Consider the following 22,570-nt stretch of genomic DNA (forward strand, 5'->3'; position numbering starts at 1 on the left):
AAATCTTCACTGGTCTCACAACTGAGATTTTGTTTTTCATCAGAATAATTATTAAAATGAAGCTGTTTCCATTTCAAATTTAAAAAAAATGTCTTTAAATGATAATACTGAATGCTGAACAGGGAACAATGCAACAGGCAGCAGCATGAGTTGTTGCCAGAGAGGTAAATTTGTACATTTTCATAGCCAAAGGAAATGAACCTTGAGGTATAAAACATTTGAAGCATCAAGATGATCATTGAAACATTACTAGTAATGATTCTAAAATGTAGTGAACATATAAAATTTTAAATGTATATACCCTGATGGACTCTCTCTAGCATTCTTTAAACTATGACACATAATTTGCTTCTTACTTTTACTCAGGTCCAAGGGCTTATTGCTTAAAACAATCATAAAATTACTAAAAAGCAAAACCTTTGAAAGCAAGGCTAAAGTAAGCTTTCTTTCCCGCTATTAATCAAAATTTTTTTAAAAAATAGAATGATACATCAAATGATTCTAACACAAAAGAAACTATGACTTTTAAGCAAGCTATTTTGAGAACAGTGCCATCATGTTATTCATTACCGATACTCTGGCCCTCACTTCCACCTAATCTTACCACTGAACTTATTTAATAAAAGTATGCAGAGTAGCATCTAAGTCCTGCACATGTACAAGACATTTTCATGGAAAAAGTTAGAATTTTAGGAGTGTTGGAAAGCAGCACATGAAAGTCTTTCAAACAATAACAGGATATTTCGAATTATCAATGTAAATGGACTAGGATACTCAACCACTTAGGCCAGACCTTATAACACTGTGCTTACAGCAGACAACAAGCCGATTATATTCTCCCCATAAATGTGTGAATACATCATTCTCCCCATATTTATAGTGGTGTGTTTGTCTTGCCCAAACTTGGAAGCTTGTTTCAAAGTAAATTTCCTAGGGGAACATAAGCATGGATACATACATGGGCTTGATTTTTAAAAGCAGCTCAAATAATAATGGCAACTAGATTCTCTTACCTCCTCAAAGGTTTTGTTTGCTGTTTTTGTTGTGGTGGTTTCCTTCTCTCGAACTCTTCTTCTAAGAAGAACTATGATTAGTGGCAAGGTCAACTTTTTCTTACCACAAGTCATTCATGACTGGATTGGTAACCTGATTTCTGAGAAGTCATTTGCTGTCATCTGTCTAGCGTCAACCCTTCAGAACAGGAAGAGGATATGATGCCTTGTTAGCGCTTGCCCAAGTTAGGGTAGAGTTTCAATGTAATTGAACTCTCTCGGTGCATAGGGAAATGTGTGATTATTTTTTAGCCTATAAATATATTGCCAGCCCTAGCAAGTGGAAAGACTTCTCACTCTAGAAAGACAAATGCTGCAATGTGTCATTTTCAAACTTCTCTCACTGGTCCCAGGAAAATAGGTACAGATTTCAAATAAAGTTATTTAAAGTAAATTCTGGTGTACAGACACCCACGTCCTCCGAAGATAATTTTCCAGATAGATTGTCTCCAGTCAATCTGACCACTTTCACCTGACAGGCAAGCCAGTCAAGCAAGCAGTCACAGTGGGCCAAGAATCTGTCAAAATGGTTTGCTTAACTGGTGATTACTTTTTGACTGACTTGAGCAGTCGAGTTAATCAAAACAGTCAAACCAATCTTCGCTCTTCCTGTTTTAGTGGGTATGCCCTGTTTATGTATTTGAAAGGAGTTTTATTAAGTGGCATTGTTTAAAAGAAACAAGTCTAAAAGGTTGTGAGCAAATCGTTTGATAATTAGGGCTCTCTTCAGAGTTGGTCCTCAGCTTGAACACTGGGCCGAAATGTTCACTGGACCTGCGTGAGAGGTACAGAGGGAGGCGAGGGGGAGGGGCAGGCTAGAGCAAAGCACCATGGGAGCAGGAAGGACCCATATGCCCAGTTCCTAGCATTTCTCGGTTAGAGGACTGAGACATGTGTCCTGATAAGCGAATCGGCTAGTTATACTTTTTAAGATTATATTAAAGCTCTTAGAAAGAACCTAATGTAGAGTTTGGCGACATAGATGTCACTGTTGATAATGCTTTTCTGTTCTTACGATGAATAGCCTTTTTTGTCAGAAGAAAGATAAGCTTTAAGAATCCCCTTACTTGATTTAAAAATGAGGGTGAGGGCGATTTAATTTCTCAGCTTGCACAAATGACAAGCTTGAATTGCAATTTGATGTCTCAAAAGCATTGTTAGAGCACCAATTGAAATTGCAAGTTTGGGAATTAGCCCACATGGCTTCAAACTTGAGCTCCTCACTGACAATCTATGTGCCTGTGGGTCGAATATTTCCTTCTCAAAATGTAAATGCCCTTACATGTACAGTGAGTGCAATAACACCACTCAATTCCTAGGGCTGCCTGATGACTAAATGACTTCATGTGAGCACAGCACTTTTAATAAGGTAGGGCAAGGAGGACTTGCTGTAGGAGGCATCTGACCACAGGAAGACAGTCCAGCTCAAGTTCACCATAACTGTGAGAGCATCTTGTTCAAATGAAGTATTTTTATAAAGAACTAAACTTCTTTTATAGCAGCATCTTATGTTTGTTTGGTCTTGCTGCAATTAATAGTGTCATCATTTAATATCTTTATTATTTATAATAACACAAAGAAGCATGTGGCTAGTTTCTAGGTCCCCATTTATGCAGACATTGAGCTAGGTGTTTTACCTTCACTGTCACATTTAATAACCATATGCTAGTAACCCAACAAGGTATATCAGGTTTACATGAAGAAACTGAGTTTCAATCACATTACATGAGCAATCTGGGATTAAACAACTGGTTATGACAGAGCTTGTTTTGAAACCTAACCGTCTTGCTTTAAAACCCATGTTCATTCTAATTTACCATGTTTCTAAGAGCCTATATTGTAATAAATTAATAACATATTTCTGGTTCTTCAAGGAAAGAAGAGTAGTTGATATTACAGTCTTGTGACTTCCTGAACAGAATTTGTCTATCAGACCTCTGAAGGTGTTACAAATAAATCAGAGAAGCCAAAATGATTGAACACTGATCTATCATAATCAGACCCCATGCTCTTTCCACTATCTGTATTGCCACTTCGTGTTCCAAAAGAATAAAGCAAAATGTCTGAAATATAAAACTCACATATCTCAAAGGGTGTTGGTGGAGCTGGACAGGATTTCAAAGACTGGTTAATTCAGCAAATACAAAGTAGAATGTCTTGTTAATTTGTTAGCTGTTTTTATTGATTTGAGAGGAGGAGAGGAAAGGAGAGGGGTAGAGAGATAGAAACATCAACTCAAGAGAAAAATAGGTATCTGCTGCTTCCTGCATGTACCCCACAGTGGATCGAACCCACAACCCTGGCATGTGCCCTGACCCTGAATCAAACCATGACCTCTCTCGGTTCCTAGATTTCCTCTGAACCACACGAGCCGGGCAAATGTCTTGTTAGTTGAAGATGGCTGTAGCATCAATTACTAGCCTTCAAACTAAGCAACTGTGGTAACATCAAAACCTTCCACACTATTTCTTGGCTGATTTTTCTGTCATTGGTAGAGGTTGTAATCTGATAATAATGTACAAAAACCCTAAAAACTCTGAAGGAACTTGAATGAATGATAACGGGGAAGAGCCCAAGCTTCCAGCTAAAACTCAACATAGGAGAGTATACTCCAATTTATAGGATTAACATCTCAGGAGACTTGCCCTAGGTTAGTTCATCTCTCTGTGATGCCTTATCCCCTAGATGGAAATAAAAACAGTGAACTCTCTTAAATGTGCCCTACGGTCTGATTAAAGATTGAAAAGGTCTCTAAAAATCTACAGCACTCCCAGGAAAAAATGCTAACTATCATTATCATTATTACACCAAATGCCATAATTTGGTCTCCTCAGATTCCCTTTTTATGTAGATTCCATCAAACTCTGACTTTTGACTTTTTGCCTGTCTGACCAAATCTCCAATGACAAAGCAAAGGGAAATGTTGAGGCAATTAGTGGGAAATGGAAGCAATTAATTCCCTTTTTTAGTGGAGACCTGGCCTCTGTGAACCAGTTTAACCAAAAATAATCAATGACCTTTCTCTGACCAAACTGAAGCAAATCTACTTGATATTTGTCACTAGTTATCCTTCTACTGCTTCAACATTAATGAGTGTCTTCACTCTGCCCCTTTCTTTTATGAATTGGAGCCATCTATTCTGGTCCCTTGTTACCTCTGCAACTGCTATTTTTGCAAATGTAACACAGTCAAAGACCTCATTATCCATACATAAGCCTAGGAACCATTTTTAGCATCGCAGCACTTTCTGATTTTCCCTAACCCTTCTCTCTTGAACTGTTTTCCTTCAGTGGCATAAAGATCAGCTCTGGTTCAAAATGAATGAAAAAGAACAACAAAGATGAAGTTTAAATTTAAAAGTGGGAGGAAAAATGATTGCATAATTTGCCTATGTTTAAGCATCACACAGACCTAGATCCAAGTCTCTGCTCCATCACTTCCTCACTGGTCACCTTGGGAAAGTTAAGTATCCTTCCGAAACCTCACCTTTCTGAACAATAAAGATAACAGCTTTTGCCTCGAGGGTATTGTCAGACTCAAAAGAGGTGATACATGCCTTTTAGTACCTGACTAAGCCCAATCAATGTTAGCTATTATCAACTGGTGGAGAACAGAGAAAAGATTTCAGGTAATATAGCTGATATTGATACTGATTAAAACTCTTCTAAGATGACTGCTACCCAAGCAAGTTAGCGTTTACTAACTCCCATTTATCCCCAGGAGAGGACTTATTATTTTAGTGTATACATTTATTTTGTAAATTATTTCCTACTAGTGTATTTTGAAATATCTTTGCTTGCTATTTTGTTGTTGCTGTTTTGTATTTAGAAAAGTACAGCGATTTTTGTCATGCATTTCACTGTGTCCAAAAGGACTGAATATAAGTGAATTTAGATACTATTTAGTATAACCAGTGTTTCATGTTGAAACAAATTAATTGGCAATACATTTTTAGAAAATATGGAAGAGCAGAGGGGACCTATACAGTAAAAGAAAAAAAACAAAACAAATTAAAGGTTATTTCCCAAATTCATTTTATACTTAATTTTGCTCTGAGAGCTCTGTGCTAAGGTAACATACTTCGAGGTTGTTTTAAGAGGGTATTATGGGAAGAAAGGCCATTAAATAGTAGTTTATGGTTATCTTTCATGCTCTGAAAATCTATCTGAAATGTGAGATCCTGGATCCCATAGGAAGAAGGAGAGAAGTCCTACCTTTAGGCACTGAGCTGTATTTCCAATCTTAGAGCTCCCATATTCAGTATAAGTTTAGCATCCCAGGAATAAATGCAGCACTGCTCTTCAGGCACAGCAGACCTAACTTTAACAGGACTAGACTCTTTCTTCACACTCAGTCCAAATCCCAGTCCTTCGCTCTCCACACAGGATGCTAGATATTAATTTAACTGAAAATATTCAGCAAACACACACACACACATACACACAAACACACACACAATCATGAGAGAGAGAGAGAGACAGAGACTTACTCAAAGTCACATGGCAAATTAGCAAGCTAAAAATGCTGAACTGACTTCCTATTTCACAGTGTGTTCTATCAGGACTAAGCCGAGCAACCACAAAGAAATGACTAAATCACTTGCAAATATTTGCTTGTTCCACTGCTTTGGGATTCATCCATGTTCCATTTAAGTACTTCTTTCTAGAGTGAAAAATGACATAGTCCATCACCTTTGATTTTCTTATGAAATAGGTTCTATCATATTTTTAGCCAAATACTTGTCTTCTGTTCTTGCCAGGGGGACAACTGCTTTGCAAAGTACTATCCAGAGACACATGTTTGTCCTTGCTCTCTTACAGCAGATACACTCTATAAATAAAATCTAAAACTAAGGACTCTAGTATGTGTTCCAAATGGACCGAGATATCCCACTGAAACACAGTCAGATCAAGCTACTCCCCTTGTGAAGATCCCAAGCTCTAATCAAAGGCCACTGGATGTGCCATGTTTTTTACAACTCCATGCTAGTTTTTGCTTTGATGTCTTTCTCTTGCCCTTTTCTTGCCTAGAAAATAGCTAATTATTTTTCAATATCTACTTCAACCTTCATATTTTTGATGGTTGCAAAGACCCAGACTAATAGCAAATTCGTATGTACCTTTTGTAGCACCTTCCAGTTTGATTAATTGGTGAAATGCAATTGCTCGTTGGCAGGTAATATATCTGACATAGCTTATCCTCAAAACCTAGTGTGGCACCTGGTACACGCCTCTACTTATACCTTAAACTTAAGTAAACTTATATAGATATTAACTAAGTGATTGCTCAAGACAAAATCACACATTTTCTACATTCTCCAGAGGATGAGGTTATCAGTCATCTCATTTGGGCAGACTCCGCCCCTGACTTGTTTCTACACTTACATGTCCACAATAAGCGTTCAAAAAGCTAACAAAAAATTGTGTTTTTTTATTTTCAATAAAAACTATTGATGTTTTAAAATTTGAGAGCAGAGAAAAAGTAGAGGAAGTTGATATGATTATCCAAAGAACATATAATAGTAGGTATAGAACTGATGGAATGATAAAAGTATCCATCATTCGAAAAGTGCCTTTCACATGTGAAGGGCAATAACAAGCTACAGAAAAGGAAAAGTGATTAAGTGGAGAGAAACATTCGAGAGTATAACTAAAGGATGATGCCTCTTAGACTACAATTAATTAAGAAATCTAAAAGTTTACCAGAATTTAAAGTCTGATGTTAAAAAAAAAATGCTGCTTACAAAACTGTTACAGACCTCAGATTGTTCAGTAGGGTCAAATCCATTTGAATTTGCACAGGATCAAAAGAAGCAAAGAGTGTAAACATCTTAGCTGCTGAAAAATTCCCTGAAGGCACTTGATGAGATCATTACCTGCCCGATTTTCAATGTAGCCGGCACTGGTCTAAATTTGGGGGGAGTGGGAAAAGATGTTGGAGAGAATGAGTTTTGGCAAGAGGGAGAAAAGGATATAGCCAAATATATATGAAAGTTCTGGCTCAAATTTTTATCTGGATGGAAATATATCTAAGGGAAGCTGAATATGTTTCAGAACTTAATTTGTTCATGTGCATATGAACTTCTGTATTGGAAACATGTTCACACAATAAGAAATAACAAAGGAACGAAGGGCAGAATGAAAGGATCTCTGGCCAGTGGAAGAAGCTAGAGAGTGAACCACACTCTGTTCTAGTATGCAGGCTGAGGAGGAGTGTTTCAGGAGAGGCAAGAGAAGATTTGAAACATTCTCACATGGTATGAATATGAAGGAGGCATGGGAATCCTTATTAAAACTCAATCTCTATTTCCTAGACTCTTTGCTTCTTTTATTTGAAGTTGTTGTGTAAGAATTTTAAATTCTACTTTTGAATTCCACCTATTCTTTTATAACTGAAGAGAGAAAAAAGAAAAGTGAAAATCATTAGCCCCAACCTCTCTCTGTATCCTGAGAGCAACTACAAAATCAGAAAGAAGGGCTTTCTCTCCTTGATCAATCTATTCTTAAAACAGGTCACCTGAGGAAATTCCACATACTGCCTTACTATGTCGCTTTTCAATAATGATTCCTCCAGTTTTTCTAATGTTTAATGTAAACTACCTGTAATACATTCTCACACTATTCTAGTTTTGTTGATACAGTTATCTAGGCTTTCTATGCTCCAAAAATAAAATTTAACAGAATCACAAAATTATCTGTCATTCTCTAGGTCTCATAGGCAAAGTAATATTTGCCAGATGTTGATATATTGCCAAACACCTCCACCCCAACCCACAGATTCTGTAACTGGCTGGTAATTCACAACTCTATAAAATAAGAAATACTATATATTAGTTTCTTGTTATTCATTTTTTCTACAAGACTACTGTTAAGCTCTTCCCTCATAGGTTATGTTTTTGAGGACATGTGTGATTCTTTCAGCTTTGCTCATACATCCGCTCTATGCCTCACAGATTCTTCTTTCTGACCTTAATAAATATAATCAGTAAAACCTGCACAGGAACTATATTTTGCATTATACATTTGTTTTGTTTTGCCAAATAGTAAAAAAAAAAATTGCGATCTGCTATTTGTGAACATTAACTTTCTGGATCTGTTTTCACTCCATTGCTTAATCTATTTTTTCTTTTTACTATAAAATTAATTAAATTTATCTCCATAAAGAATCTGGCATGTCTAGCTGATTTCATATAATTTTATTTGTAAGTTGACTTATAAAGAATTGAATGATTTCATTTCCACATGTATCATATATTCATTATTTTATCAATAGCTATCATTCCCTTTGAAACATATTTCATTAGTTTGTTTGGAATTATGGATAAGAATTTTTTTTCAGTTTTTCCTTCCCTTATTTCCTTTGTATAGCTACTTAAACCACTGTTTTCAAATTTATTTTCTATGTCCACTGTGTTAATTACCATAATTTCAAAAAAGTTTACTTATACGGGAAATGTGCATCATATTTAAAGGCCTCATAATTTGTCTTTCTAGAACTTATAACAAACACTTGTGCCACAGTCATTAAAATTAAGCTGGCTTTTAAGAAACGTTTTTCAGCTTATTTCATTTTTGACATCAGATCCAAGTTTCAGTTCAACAAAATTTACTCATACATACTTCTTTGGAATGGAACTGAAAATTAAAAATGATTATAATAATAATTAAAACCAAAGAAATAGAAAACATGAAAATTATATATATCCCATTTGCTTTATAGCTAAAAAAATATTTTTTAATTCTGAGGATGGATATCACAAAGTTTGGCTTCTTTAAGATAGCTTTCACCAAAATAATAAAAGATTTAGTACTAATTCAAAAGCTATTCAAAAGTATAAAACTATGTTCAGACTCATCTAAAATAGAAGTGAAGCAGGACTGACTGAATAATCTTGATAATGAACTCCTTATTCTGTTTCACTTTGCTTTGTTGATACAGTCTGAGCAGGGAAGAATTGTGAAGTTTCTTTCAGTCTCTTTAGGTTTAAATAAAGTTTCTAGTAAGCAACTTACTAATATATTACCTGAAATGAATTAAAGATGACCTCAGGTTTATTTTTCTCAAAATGTCTATTTCCAATAAAACATTTTAAGACAATATTAAAAGTATGAAATTATTATTCATATAAACAAATATATATAAAATACATGTGCAGATAGGTATGTGTATATATTCATATATATAACTTTCAAGTCTCCACTCCAAGTTTCATTATTATAACTGAAACTATTACTGTAAACAATTATTGCTCTGGAATTCTTGACATCTCCTATACAAACTTTCTGGATCCAAATCTTCATTATAAACCCAAAAGAACATTTAACCCCAGGAAAATACCATGTGCTAAAGTACTATCTGGTGTTATTTCTGCTATGAGCAGTAATATTTTCCTACATTTAAAAGCCAATGAAAAATATATTGTTAAAATATAAACAGAAATTAACATTTACTCATAAAATAATATATAAGATGCCATAAAATGTTAAATTATGTTCCAACTTAATAAATAATTGAGATTATCAAACTGGAAGAAGAAATTGCTTTGGTTATCATGAACTAAAACAGTGATTTCTCCATCTTGTTAACATAAGACATTGAGTTTCAGATATATTTTACCCAATTTACAGCAAACTACAGTTGACTACTCTAATATGCTGATGCCTACTGATCATGCAAAATGAAACCACAATTATAAACAAGCCACACATATCAAAGTAAAATAGATATTGATTAGACTCCTTTTCAGCGTTTGTTTAAAGTACAGAAGATTAACTTGCTAGTTTAGTTACCTACCAGCAATGATTGGATTCTATCACTGTTATCACTTCTACAAACAGCACCAAAGTAAAACCCCTCTTCCCATAACATAAGCACCATGCCAAAGAGACAACCATAGTAAAAGAACTGATCATGAATAATTTGGAGTGGTTGAAATCCTGTTAGTGGAGGAAAGAGAAAAGAGAAGTGGCTCATTAGGGCATTTCCTGAAACTTGGTTGGGATTTCAGTTAAGGAAGAAGAAATGACACAGCAGTTTCAAGTAAGGGAAGTTCCTTTCTTTATCTAAGTATGCTACCAAATTGAGAAACAGCACTCCAACAAAACTACTCTAGCACAGTGCAGTGGCCACAGTAAAAGCTCTCATATAGTCCATTATTGCCACATAAGTAACATTTCTGTCCAGAATATACACAAGCATTATATGACTGTTATAAAAATGGACATAAGATTCCACATTTATTGTTAAGCCTCACATTTAACATTTTTTTAACTAACTGACCCACACCAATTTTCAATTTTAAGAATTGCAGTTTTCTCGCCCTAGCTCAGTGGAGAGAGCATTGGCCTGTGGACTGAAGGGTCCCCAGGTTCGATTCCAGTCAAGGGCACATGCCCTGGTTGCGGGCTTAATCCTCTAATGGGGGGTGTGCAGGAGGCAGTCAATCAATGATTCTCTTTCATCATTGATGTTTATACCTCTCTCTTTCTTTTCCTTTCTCTCTGAAATCAATAAAAATATATTTTTTAAAAAAACAATTGCAGCTTTCTTTAAAATATTACTAGATTTTGAGTTTTTACTCAAGGCCATCAAATTCCCCATATTTCATGTAATCACATTTTCCTTGCATATAATTTTCCTCTCAATGTGACTCCAGAAAAATATTTATCTTATCCAAGAATATTTTATCTTCTCATATAGATGTAAGGTATATAATTTAGCTTATAAGGTGTCTGATTTATATTATTTTTCATAATCCAGTATTTTTAAGGGACTTTTTTTTTTGAACTCACTGCCTTCACAAATGAAATGTCTAAAGAGGTCTCATTCTATATAGTAGTTATCTGCATGAACTTTAAAAAAATCAAAAGATACAACTCTGTTCCCAAACTATAATTTGTGCTGTGCAAAGCTGCCTTCACTTGGTAACAATTACACCATTTGCTTATTTTACTTATATTTAAAAACAATATATGTGAAGCAAAACATTCATATTCATTACTGAAGTTTCGTGCAAAGGTTATGTTCACATTTCTCTTGCTTTTGTCTTTTAAAAAAGTCACTCATCCTGCCCAAGTTACACATGAGCAGAGTGGATCCTTCATGCCGAGGGCAGCCCTCAGACAACACATCTCCTGCAGGCTGTTGGAAGACAGGATCTCATTCACTGAAATGGTAAGAGGAAATGGAACTACAGACAGAGCACGACTGGCATCTGCTCCAAGTACTTAGAATTGATCCTGTCACACAGTAGACAGTATATATTAAACAACAAGGCTTAATAGGCTTCATATTAACCTCTCCATCAAAACTCATACCACATTTATTTATTCATTCACTCATTCATTCATTTATTAATAAACTTCTATTGAATATCTACCATGTATCAGGCACTAGAAGACAAAGACAAACAGTTATTCTCATTACCCTGAAAGAGATTAAAATCTAATAGAATTTGGGAAGATAAATTACCTATGGTTTAAATTAGTTAAAGGCAGAAAAAAATAGTAATCTAATGGGTATTATATAAAATAACAAAAAAATAAAGTAAGAAATAAAAGGATTATTTTCTTACATCTGATTTTGGGAGAAAATAAGATATTGAAATAATCAATGTCTAGAAAGTAGGGATTGTTTCTTTTTTAAAGTCAAACAAACATATTTTGGAGCAATAAGGTAATCAATAATAGATAATTTCTAAGTTAAATAATGTTTAAGTAAAAAATGTTAACAGTTCATATAAGAAAAAATGGCTGTTTGCCAATGGCAGATAACACACTTTGGAAATTAACTTAAAAAGTAATTCTGCAAGTAAGTAAAAAGCAGATGAGAAGATGGAATATTAGCCCTTCTAAAAGGAAAAGTAATATTTATTGTTATTAAGATTGCTTTCAAAATAATACATTATTGTTATTAAGATTGCTTTCATCAAAGTCCCAAAGGTAAAAGGTTACTGTTGAGGATTAGAAGATGGCAGCAGAGTAGGACCTTTCTCCCACCTCCTCCCCAAATCTAACTGGAATTAAAACTAAATTGGGGAATATTCACCCTGAAATACCAGATGAAGACAAGCTGAGGAGACTTTTAAACAAGGGAGGGCAGAAACCACCTCTAGACTAGTAGGAAGGGCGGGAAGCAGAAGGCTCTGTCCCTGCTCCCAAGAACAAAGGGCCAATGGTGGGGAGGATTCCCCCAGAGCGGAGAGAGGCCTGGACTCCAGGATGGGCTCCCAAGTCCGGATACCAGAACCGAGATCAGCCACCCACACAGCAACCAGCCACCAGGCTTCTATCAGCCAGGGAACTGAGCCCTTGAAGATAAATCCACTTTTTTAAAGGACTGGCACATAGGATTTTCCTTTCCAGACACTCACCATAGGTTTCTGTAGAGGGAGAGCAGTGCATACTGAAGTTGCCAGAGGAGAGACAGGGTGGAAGGAGTTAGGGAGAGCCAGGATACCTGTGCTGAGCCATCCCCTCCAATATTTTAGCAGCCATTTTCTCCCTGATGCTAAAAAATTAGCCTAGGAGCTGAGCTTGGCCCCTCACATAGGCAGCCAAGCCCAGTGGAGGGCTTGAGTCACTTGAAGCTTTGAACAGGGTGCTAAGAGCTAAATGTGGACAACTTCTGGCGTTGGCTAGCAAAAACACATCTCCAGGAAGTTCTGAAACCAGCATACAAACAGCCTCAGACAACACAAGAGCAGGATACAATGGGAAGTCCAAGCAGGCACTGGAATCTGTCCAGACAAGCTTCACTTGGTTGGTTTTTTGTTGGTGTTGTTGTTTCATTATTATTGTTTTTGTTTGGGTATTATTATTGTTGTTATTTTTTCTCTTTTCTTTCTTGTTTCTTTCATATTTCTTATTTGCCTCTTTCCTTTTCTTATTCTCCTTATTGTTTTCTCTTTCACTTTTTCTTTCTTCTTTTCTTTTTACCTTTTCATAATTCTTTTCTCTTTCTTCTATTCTTGTTTTATATTTTTTATTGCTTTTTTTACAGAGAGGAAGGGAGAGGAATAGAGAGTTAGTAACACCAATGAGAGAGAAACATCTATCAGTTGCCTCCTGCACACCCCCTAATGGGGAGATGTGCCCGCAACCAAGGTACATGCCCTTAATCTGAGATCCTTCAGTACGCAGGCCAACACTCTGTCCACTGAGTCAAACAGGTTAGGGCTCTTCTATTCTTTTTTAATGGTCTTCCTTTATTCTTATTTGTTTCTCTCCCTTCTTTCTTTTAAGAATTATTCTTTCCCTTTTCTCTTCTAGTATTCTTTTTATTTTTATTGTATTATTATTATTACTTTTTCTTTCTTTTTCACTTATTATTCTTGTTCTCTTTTCCCTTTCCCAGTTCTCTTCTACTTTGTGGTTATTTTGCTATTGTTGTCTGGTTCTTTTGTATGTTTTCACTTGTTTTCTGGTTAGTTTTGTCTTGTCAGGACCTGTACAATAGCTCACACAATGTGGTAGGTATTGAGACTCACAGTTAGCCAGCCTGAGATAAGATCCCACCCAAGAATGGGAAAACAACAATTCAGACCCAATTACAAGAGGAAAACCCAATTAACCCACAAAAGGGTCCCTCCTAGAGCATCCAGCACAAGAGTTTAATGAAACCACATCACTGGGTCCCACAAGACATTACTATAAAAGGCCACCCCACAAAGAATAGGAGACATAGTAAGTATATCTATACATGGAGACAAACACAAAGAGACAACTAAAATTTGGAGACAAAGAAAAAAAACTCCAAATGAAAGAAAAGGAGGAATCCTCAAAAAAAAGACCTAAATGGGATGGAGGTAAGCAATTTATCAGACATAGAGTTCAGACTAATGGTTATAAGGATGCTCAAGGAACTTAGTGATAACTACAATGAATATAGTAGGAACTACATCTTGAAAAAAGACATAAAAACCATGAATAAGAACTAGTGAAAGATGAATACTAATATTTCTGCCAACACAAGTACACTAGAAGGAATTAAAAGCAGGCTTGATGAAGCAGAGGATTGAATCAGAAATTTGGAAGACATGGTAGAAAATAAAAACACTAAATTAGAGCAGCAAAAAGAAAAAAAACACTCTTAAAAAACATGAGAAGAATTTAAGGCAACTATGGGACAACAAGAAACAGAACAATATCCACATCATAGGGGTACCCCAGGGAAAACAAGTTGAGTAAGAGATAGAGATGCTGTTTGAGGAAATAGTGAAAGAAAATTTCCCTAACCTGATGAAGGAAAAAAGTCACACAAGTTCAGGAAGCACAGAGAGTCCTAATCACGTTGAACACAAAGAGACACATCATAATTAAATGGAAAACATTAAAGACAAAGAGAGAACCATAGGGGCAACAAGAGAGATAGAGGCAGTTACTCCAAGAGTGCTTCCATAAGTCTGTCAGCAGATTTCTCAACAGAAATACTGCAGGCAATATGGGAATGGCATGAAGTATTCAAAGTAATGAAAAGCAAATATCTGAAACCAAGACTACTCTATCTATGAAGGCTATCTTTCAAAATTGAAAGTGAAATAAGGAACTTCCCAGACAAAAAAAAGACTAAATAAGTTTATTACCACTAAACAACTATTGCAAGATATGCTAAAGGGACTATTGTAAGAAAAAAATAGAGGAAGGGGAACATAGACTTAGAGAATGAAAGTGGCATGTGGAGTTTCCTTAAAAAATAAAAATGCTATTTGACCCAGTGATAGAATATATATCCTAAGAGTATATCCTAAGAAGCCAAAAACACCAATCAGAAAGAATATATGCACTCCTATCTTCATAGCAGCATTGTTTACAATAGCTAAGATCTGGAAACAGCCATGTGCCCAGCAGTAGGTGAATGGATTTAAAAAAAGGGGGATACATTTTCACAATGGAATACTATGCAGCTGCAAAAAAAGAAGGATCTCACCCTTTAAGACAGCATGGAGGGACCTGGAGAATATTATGCTAAGCTGCTAAGTGAAATAAGTCAGGAAAAGAAGTATGGCATGGGCTCACTTAGGTGTGATATCTAATGAATAAAATAAACTGACAAACAAAAAAGATCCAGAGACATTGAAGCATGCAACAAACTGATGTATTTCAGAGGGAAGGGGGATGGGGTGGGAAGAGATTAACCAATGAACTTATATGCATATATACATAGCCCATGGACAGACAGGAGTGTGCAAAAGGCCTGGGGAAGGGGTTGGAGCAGAGTGGAGAGTGTAAATGGTGGAGGGTGGGGGGAGAGAGTGTGAGGATATTGGTAATATTTTCAACAATAATGATAAATGTTAAAAAAGAATTAAAATGGCAATAAATAATTACCTATCAATAATGACCTTATATGTAAACGGATTAAACATTCCAATGAAATGACATAGGGTAGCTGAATGGATAAGAAAATATGACCCATAGGTAAGCTGTCTACAAGAGACCCACCTCAGAATAAAAGACACATAGGATGAAAGTAAAGATATGTAATAAAATTTTCCAAGCAAATGGAAATGAAAAAAAAGAGTGAGATAGCAATACTTATATCAGACAAAATAAACTTTAAAACAAAGGCTATAAAAGAGACAAAAAAAGAGGTCACTACATAATACTAATGGATCATTCCAAGAAGAGGATATAACCTTGGTAAACCTATATGCAGCCAATATAGGAACACCTAAATATATTTTAAAGACTCATGGGGGAATTTAAGGATGAGATAGACAGTGATACAGTCATAGCTGGGGACTTTAACACCCCACTGACATCACTGGATATATCTTTCCAGACAAAAAATCAACAAGGAAAAAGTGACCTTAGCCTGACTGGCATGGCTCAGTGGTTGAGCGTCAACCTATGAAGCAGGAGATCAAGGTTCAATTCCTGGTCAAAGCATATGCCCAGGTTGCGGCTTGATCCCTAGTGTGGGGCATGCAGGAGGTGGCCAATCAATGAGTTTCTTTCATCATTGATGTTTAGCTCCCTCTCTTTCTCTCTCTTCCTCTCTGAAATCAATATATATATATATATATATATATATATATATATATATATATATATATATATTTGAAGTGACTTTAAACAACACACTAGATCAGATGGATTTAATTAATATTTACAGAACATTCATGTCAACGCTGCCAAATATACATGCTTCTGAAGTGCACATGAAACATTCTCAAACATAGACCACATATTAAGACAAAAAAACAAATTTTGTAAGTTCAAAAAGATTGAAATCATATCAAGCATTTTCTCATCACAAGGGCATGAAATGAGAAATCAACTATAATTTTAAAAACTCAAAAAAAATTTCAAACACATGGAAGCTAAGTAGTGTTTAACAATCAATGAATTGGTTACAAAGAGATCAAGGAAGAAATATAAAAACATCCTGGAAAAAAATGAAAATGAACACACAACAACCCCAAATCTATGGGACACTGCATAAGAAGCTAACATAAGCCATCTAATCTACAACTAAAGAATTAGAAAGAAAAGCCCAGATGATTTAGAAGGAAGAAAATAATAAAGATAAGAGCAAAAATAAATGACATAGAGAGAGAAAAAAAAAAAAACCATGCACACACACACAAAAGATCAATGAAAACAAGATTGATGAACTACTAGCCAGACTCACCAAGAAGCAAAGAGAGATAATCCAAATAAATAACAAAAGGCACACAGGATGAAAGTGAAGATACGTAAAAAAATTTTCCAAGCAAATGGAAATGAAAAAAAAAATGAGATAGCAATACTTATATCAGACAAAATAGACTTCATAAAAGAGACAAAAATGGTCACTACATAATACTAAATGAGTCATTCCAAGAAGAGGCTACAACCTTGGTAAACCTATAAGCAGCCAATATAGGAACATGTAACTATATTTAAAAGACTCATGGGGGAGTTTAAGGAAGAGATAGATCAGAAGAGTGATATAACAACTGGCACCACAGAATTACAAAGGGTGTGAAGAAAATACAATAAATAACTATATGTCAACAAACTGAACAACCTGGGTAAAATGGACAAATTCTTGGAAACATACAGTCTTCTAAAACTCAATTAGGAGGAATCAGAAAACCTGAATAGGCTGATAAAAACTAATAAATTAAAGCAGTCATCAAAAAACTCCCAGCAAACAAAATTCCTACTCCTTATGGCTTCACTGAAGAGTTTTGCCAAACATTCAAAGAAGTAACATCTATCCTAAAATATTTCCAAAAAATTCCAAGCTCTATTTATGAATCCAGCATCACTCTAATTCCAAAAAAAGATAAAGATACCACAAACAAGGAAAATTACAGGTCAATATCTCTGATGAACATAGATGCTAAAATCCTCAACATAATATTATCAAATTGGAAACAGCAATACATTAAAACTATCACACACCATGACCAAATGGAATGGATTCTGGGGATGCAAGGCTGGTACACTAGTCACAAATCAATAAATGTTCACATAATCATATCAGTTGTGGCAGAACAAGCAACACCTTCGACAAAATCCTATTTTTGAAAAACACTCTCAACAAAGTGAGAATACAAGGAACATACCCCAACATAATTAAGGGTATATATGACAAAACTATAGTCAGCATCACACTCAATGGGCAAAAACTAAAAGCATTTCCCTTAATAAAAGGAACAAGACAGGGTTGTCTGCTTTTACTATTCTTATTCAATATTGTACTAGAAGTCCTAGCCATAGCAATCAGACAAGAAGAAAAAATGAGCAAGATGGCAAAATAGGTAAACACCAGAAATTGCTGCCCTGCACAACCACTTCAAAAATACAACTAAAAGACAAAATGGACATCACCCAGAACCACAGGAAGGCTGGCTGAGTGAAAATTCTACAACTAGAAGGAAAGAGAAAAGCACACTGAGACTCAGAGGAGCTGCGGAAGTAAAGTGCAGTGGTACAGAGGTGCACTCGGAAAGGGCTGGCAGTTGAAGATATGGTTATCTTTTTCAATCAGGAGGGAGCCTCAAGCTCCGACTGCTCTGAACTCTAGTTCCGGGCGAGTATCTGGGGACCCAGACTCATACAGGGAGAAACTGGACTGTCTGGCATCGGTCGGAACTCGCGGATGGCTTTCTCTCAGAGGTGCTTGAAGCGATTACTGTGGAACACTGAGACCCAGGGCCTCTTAGGGCAGGGCTGAGGATCAGCCATAGCTGTTTGTTCCACCCTGTTGATTCCCTGAGACCCCACCCCACGCAAGCTGTGCGCAGAGGCTTTTGCATATGAATGGCTTGGCCCTTTGCAATCTGAAAATTACCTAACAAACTGCAGCTGGGTCAGAGAGACCCAGAACATCCAAAAGAAGGCACAAGGCCCCACAGCAGCTTGCATTGCTTCACAGCTGGGCCTCATGTGGGCACTTCCAAACCCCAAACAAAGAAGAGGAATCTGCAGATCTCTCCATAGCTCCTGCTGGGTAGCCTCAGGCAGAGGCTAAATTAGCACCTCCTTAGAGATCCAAGAGACAGTGTACCCAGTGGTCAGAGTGGGACCATCCAGATTACAACTCCTCAGATCCATAAGGGACACATTCAGGGGCAGACTCAGTGAGCACTAAAGCCCCACTGAAGCAAGTCTTGCCCCTAAGGGTGTCTCCAGCACAGCAGTTCTAGCACTGTAGACACAGCTGATTCTCATAGCCAATTGGCCTGGAGGTCAATTCCTCCAAGTGATACCTACAACAATCAAGGCTTAACTACAACAAGACTGTGCACAAAGCCCACAAAGGAGTGCACTAAGAATGTCCACCTCAGGTAATTGCGGAGGCTGAGCCACTGGGCCCTATAGGACACCTAACACAGAAAGCCATTCTATCAACACAGGAAAGCATAAAAAAATGTGGAGACAAAGAAACAGGTCACAAATGACAGAAATGTAGGAAAGCAAACTACTGGATATAGAGTTCAAAACCACGGTTATACGGTTTTTCAAGAATTTTCTAGAAACCGCCAATAAATTTAGTGAGGCCCTCAAGAAATCAAGTGAGACCCTCAAGGTTATGAAAAAGGACCAACTAGAAATTAAGCATACACTGACTGAAATAAAGAATATTATACCGAGTTCCAACAGCAGACTAGAAGATCGCAAGAATCAAGTCAAAGATTTGAAATACGAAGAAGCAAAAAACACCCAACCGGAAAAACAAAAAGAAAAAAGAATCCGAAAATATGAAGATAGTGTAAGGAGCCTCTGGGGCAACTTCAAGCGTATCAACATCCGAATGATAAGGGTGCCAGAAGAAGAAAGAGAGCAAGATATTGAAAACCTATTTGAAGAAATAATGACAGAAAACTTCCCCTACCTGGTGAAAGAAATAGACTTAACAAGTCCAGGAAGTGCAGAGAACCCCAAACAAAAGGAATCCAAAGAGGACCACACCAAGACACATCATAATTAAAATGCCAAGAGCAAAAGACAAAGGGAGAATCTTAAAAGCAGCAAGAGAAAAACAATCAGTTACCTACAAGGGAGTACCCATACGACTGTCAGCTGATTTCTCAACAGAAACTATGCAGGTCAGAAGGGAGTGGCAAGAAGTATTCAAAGTGATGAATAGCAAGAACCTACAACCAAGGTTACTTTACCCAGCAAAGCTATCATTCAGAATTGAAGGTCAGATAAAGAGCTTCACAGATAAGAAAAAGCTAAAGGAGTTCATCACCACCAAACCAGTATTATATGAAATGCTGAAGGGTATCCTTTAAGAAGAGGAAGAAGAAGAAAAAGGTAAAGATATAAATTATGAACAACAAATTCACATCTATCAATAAGTGAATCTAAAAATCAAGTGAATAAATAATCAGAAATGTACAGAATAAATTGGTGAACATAATAGAATCAGGGGCATAGAAAGGGAGTGGACTGAATATTCTTGGGGGAGGGAAGGGGTGTGGGCGTGCAGGAAGAGACTGGACAAAAATTGTACATCTATGGATGAGGACAGTGGGGCGGGGGGGGGGGGGGGCGGGGAGAAGGGCAGAAGCTGGGGTGGGAACTGAGTGGAGGGAAGCTATGGGGGGAAAAAAGGGAACAACCGTAATAATCTGAACAATAAAGATTTAATAAAAATTAAAAATAAATGAAAGGCATCCAAAATGAAAAGGAGGAAGTAAAACTCTCATTATTCACAGATGACATGATATTGTACATAGAAAACCCTAAAGACTACCACAAAAAACTACTAGATTTAATAAAAGAATTTGGCAAAGTAGCAGGATACAAGTTAACATTCAGAAATTGATGGCATTTTTATACACCAATAATGAACTCTCAGAAAGAGAAACAAACAAACAAACAAAAAAAACACTCCCATTTACCATTGCAAAATAATAATAAGAAGAAGATACCTAGGAATAAACTTAACCAAGGAGGTAAAAAAACCTGGAAAATTATAGGATATTTAAAAAGAGATAGAAGAAGATACAAACAAGTGGAAGAATATACTGTGTTCATGGATTAGAAGAATTAACATCATAAAAATGTCCATGCTACCCAAAGCAATCTATAGATTCAGCACAATCCCTATTAAAATACCAAAGGCATATTTCTCAGATCTAGAACATATAATTCAAAAAATGTATATAGAACCAATAAAGATGCTGAATAGCCACAGCAATCTTGGGAAAGAAGAACAAACTTGAAGGAATCACAATACTAGATATCAAACTATACTACAATGCCATTGTAATCAATGAGTGGGGAGCCAGGTGGATGGGGGCAAAAGGGAGGAAAATCGGGGACACCTGGAATAACCTCAACAATAAATAAATTTAGTTGAAAATATATATATATATATATATATATATATATATATATATATGTATTAGAGGCCTATTGTAGGAAGATTCCTGCAAGAATAGGGCTTCTTGCAGCCTGAGTGAAGCAGAGAAGGGAGTGAAACCCACCGAGGCAGGCTTCCCTCCCGCCTCCACCGCCCTGCTTGCTTCTCTGCAGTTTCGCTCCCTTCTGCAGCACTTGGCTTCCTTCTAGTCTTTGCTCCGTGCCTGCATATGCAAATTAATTGCTATCTTTATTGGGTTAATTTGCATACTCATCTGATTGGCTGGTGGGCATATTGGAGTGACACCAATTTGCATGTTTCTCTTTTATTAGTGTAGATAATCTGCACCTGGGATGTTGAGAATATATATACCCATAAGTATGCCTTTAATCTTATCAACAAGTAGCCAAGTTAAAGACAACCATTAATTTATGAAAAACTTCCAATATGTTACCAGGAATGAGGAAACTTTTTTCTGCTAAAGGCCATTTAAATATTTATAGCATCATTCAAGGGCCATACAAAATTATCAACTTAAAAAATAGCCTGCTATATTTGGTCAAATATTTAATTAATTCATTCCTAATGCCTTGGCAGGGCCAAACCAAATGATTTTGTAGGCCTTATATGGCCCTCGGGTTGGGCATTCCCCACCCCTGTAACACTGAAAAAAATCTAGCTTATCTTTTATTTTTTTATTTTTTTAAATATTTTTATTGATTTCAGAGAGGAAGAGAGAGGGAGAGAGAAATGGAAACATCAATGGTGAGATAGAATCATTGATTGGCTACCTCCTGCATATTCCACACTGGGGATTGAGCCCGCAACCCAGGCATGTGCCCTTGACCAGAATCAAACCTGGAACACTTCAGTCCCCAGTCCGATGCTCTATCCACTGAGTCAAACTGGCTAGGGCCCTAGCTTATCTTTTAAAAAAGGAATCAAGTAAACCAAAGGAAAATGTATATCTCTTCCAGAAAGTTTGGACAGGAAGTCCAAGATCAATATTATCATTGGAAATAATCAAATAAAATCAGATGTGAGCATATAATTTATGTCACTCATGAGTATGAATTATACTTTCAGAGAGAAGTAACTTGGCAAATAATTGATATTGATTATTCAAAAGTCTGATTTCATTACCAGTTTGGGGAAGTACAGAAGTTAGAAAAATGAATGTTCCCTGTTTTTACCTAACTCCAGAGTCTGTCTAAATAGTAGTTTAAGAAAAACATTATGTGTCAAATCTGATCTTGAATTCCAGTATCATTTAAGAACTCTATACATCTAGCTTTGACTGGTGTGGATCAGTTAGTAGTTTGGGCATCTTCTCTTGCACTGAAAGTTTGCTGGTTTGATTCTGAGTCAGGGTACATTGCAGGCTCAACACCCAGTAGGGGGCGTTCAGGAGGCAGCGAGCGGTGTTTTGTTCTCATGTTGATGTTGCTCTTTCTCCCTTTCCCTTGCCCTCTCTCTAAAAACTCAATTTAAAAACTTTTTTAAAAAAGAACTACATACATCTAACTTATAGGAGATCATTCACTAAAATACTAACATTTTTAAACATCTATATTTTTACTATTTTACTATCACACTAGTAAGTATAGTATTTGCAAATTTAAAAAATATATATATTTTAAAACTGCACTTAAGTTTTATTCTATTGAAGTTATGTCCTTAACAAGAGCACACCAAGCATTATGCATACAGCG

General features: G+C 36.3%; 1 protein-coding gene across 4 annotated transcripts in view; it reads right to left on the minus strand.

Annotated features, from left to right (window-relative positions):
- Positions 1–9,962, minus strand: part of TFEC (transcription factor EC) — an 82,575-nt gene extending 72,613 nt beyond the window's left edge. For 2 of the 4 annotated variants that reach the window (XR_009454688.1, XM_059711600.1), the window contains exon 1: positions 1,014–1,170. Coding sequence is in view for 2 of the 4 variants with exons in the window: in XM_059711600.1 (XP_059567583.1) it covers positions 1,014–1,127 (114 nt within the window). In the remaining 2 variants the exon portion in view is untranslated. Of the gene's footprint in view, positions 1–1,013; positions 1,171–5,266; positions 5,480–9,845 lie in introns of those variants that run through there. The other 2 variants (XM_059711602.1, XM_059711603.1) reach the window with 2 other exon arrangements.
- Between the last annotated feature and the right edge of the window lie 12,608 nt (positions 9,963–22,570).

Source organism: Myotis daubentonii, chromosome 10 (genome assembly GCF_963259705.1).
Source record: "Myotis daubentonii chromosome 10, mMyoDau2.1, whole genome shotgun sequence".
In the NCBI taxonomy this organism is placed as follows: Eukaryota; Metazoa; Chordata; class Mammalia; order Chiroptera; family Vespertilionidae; genus Myotis; species Myotis daubentonii.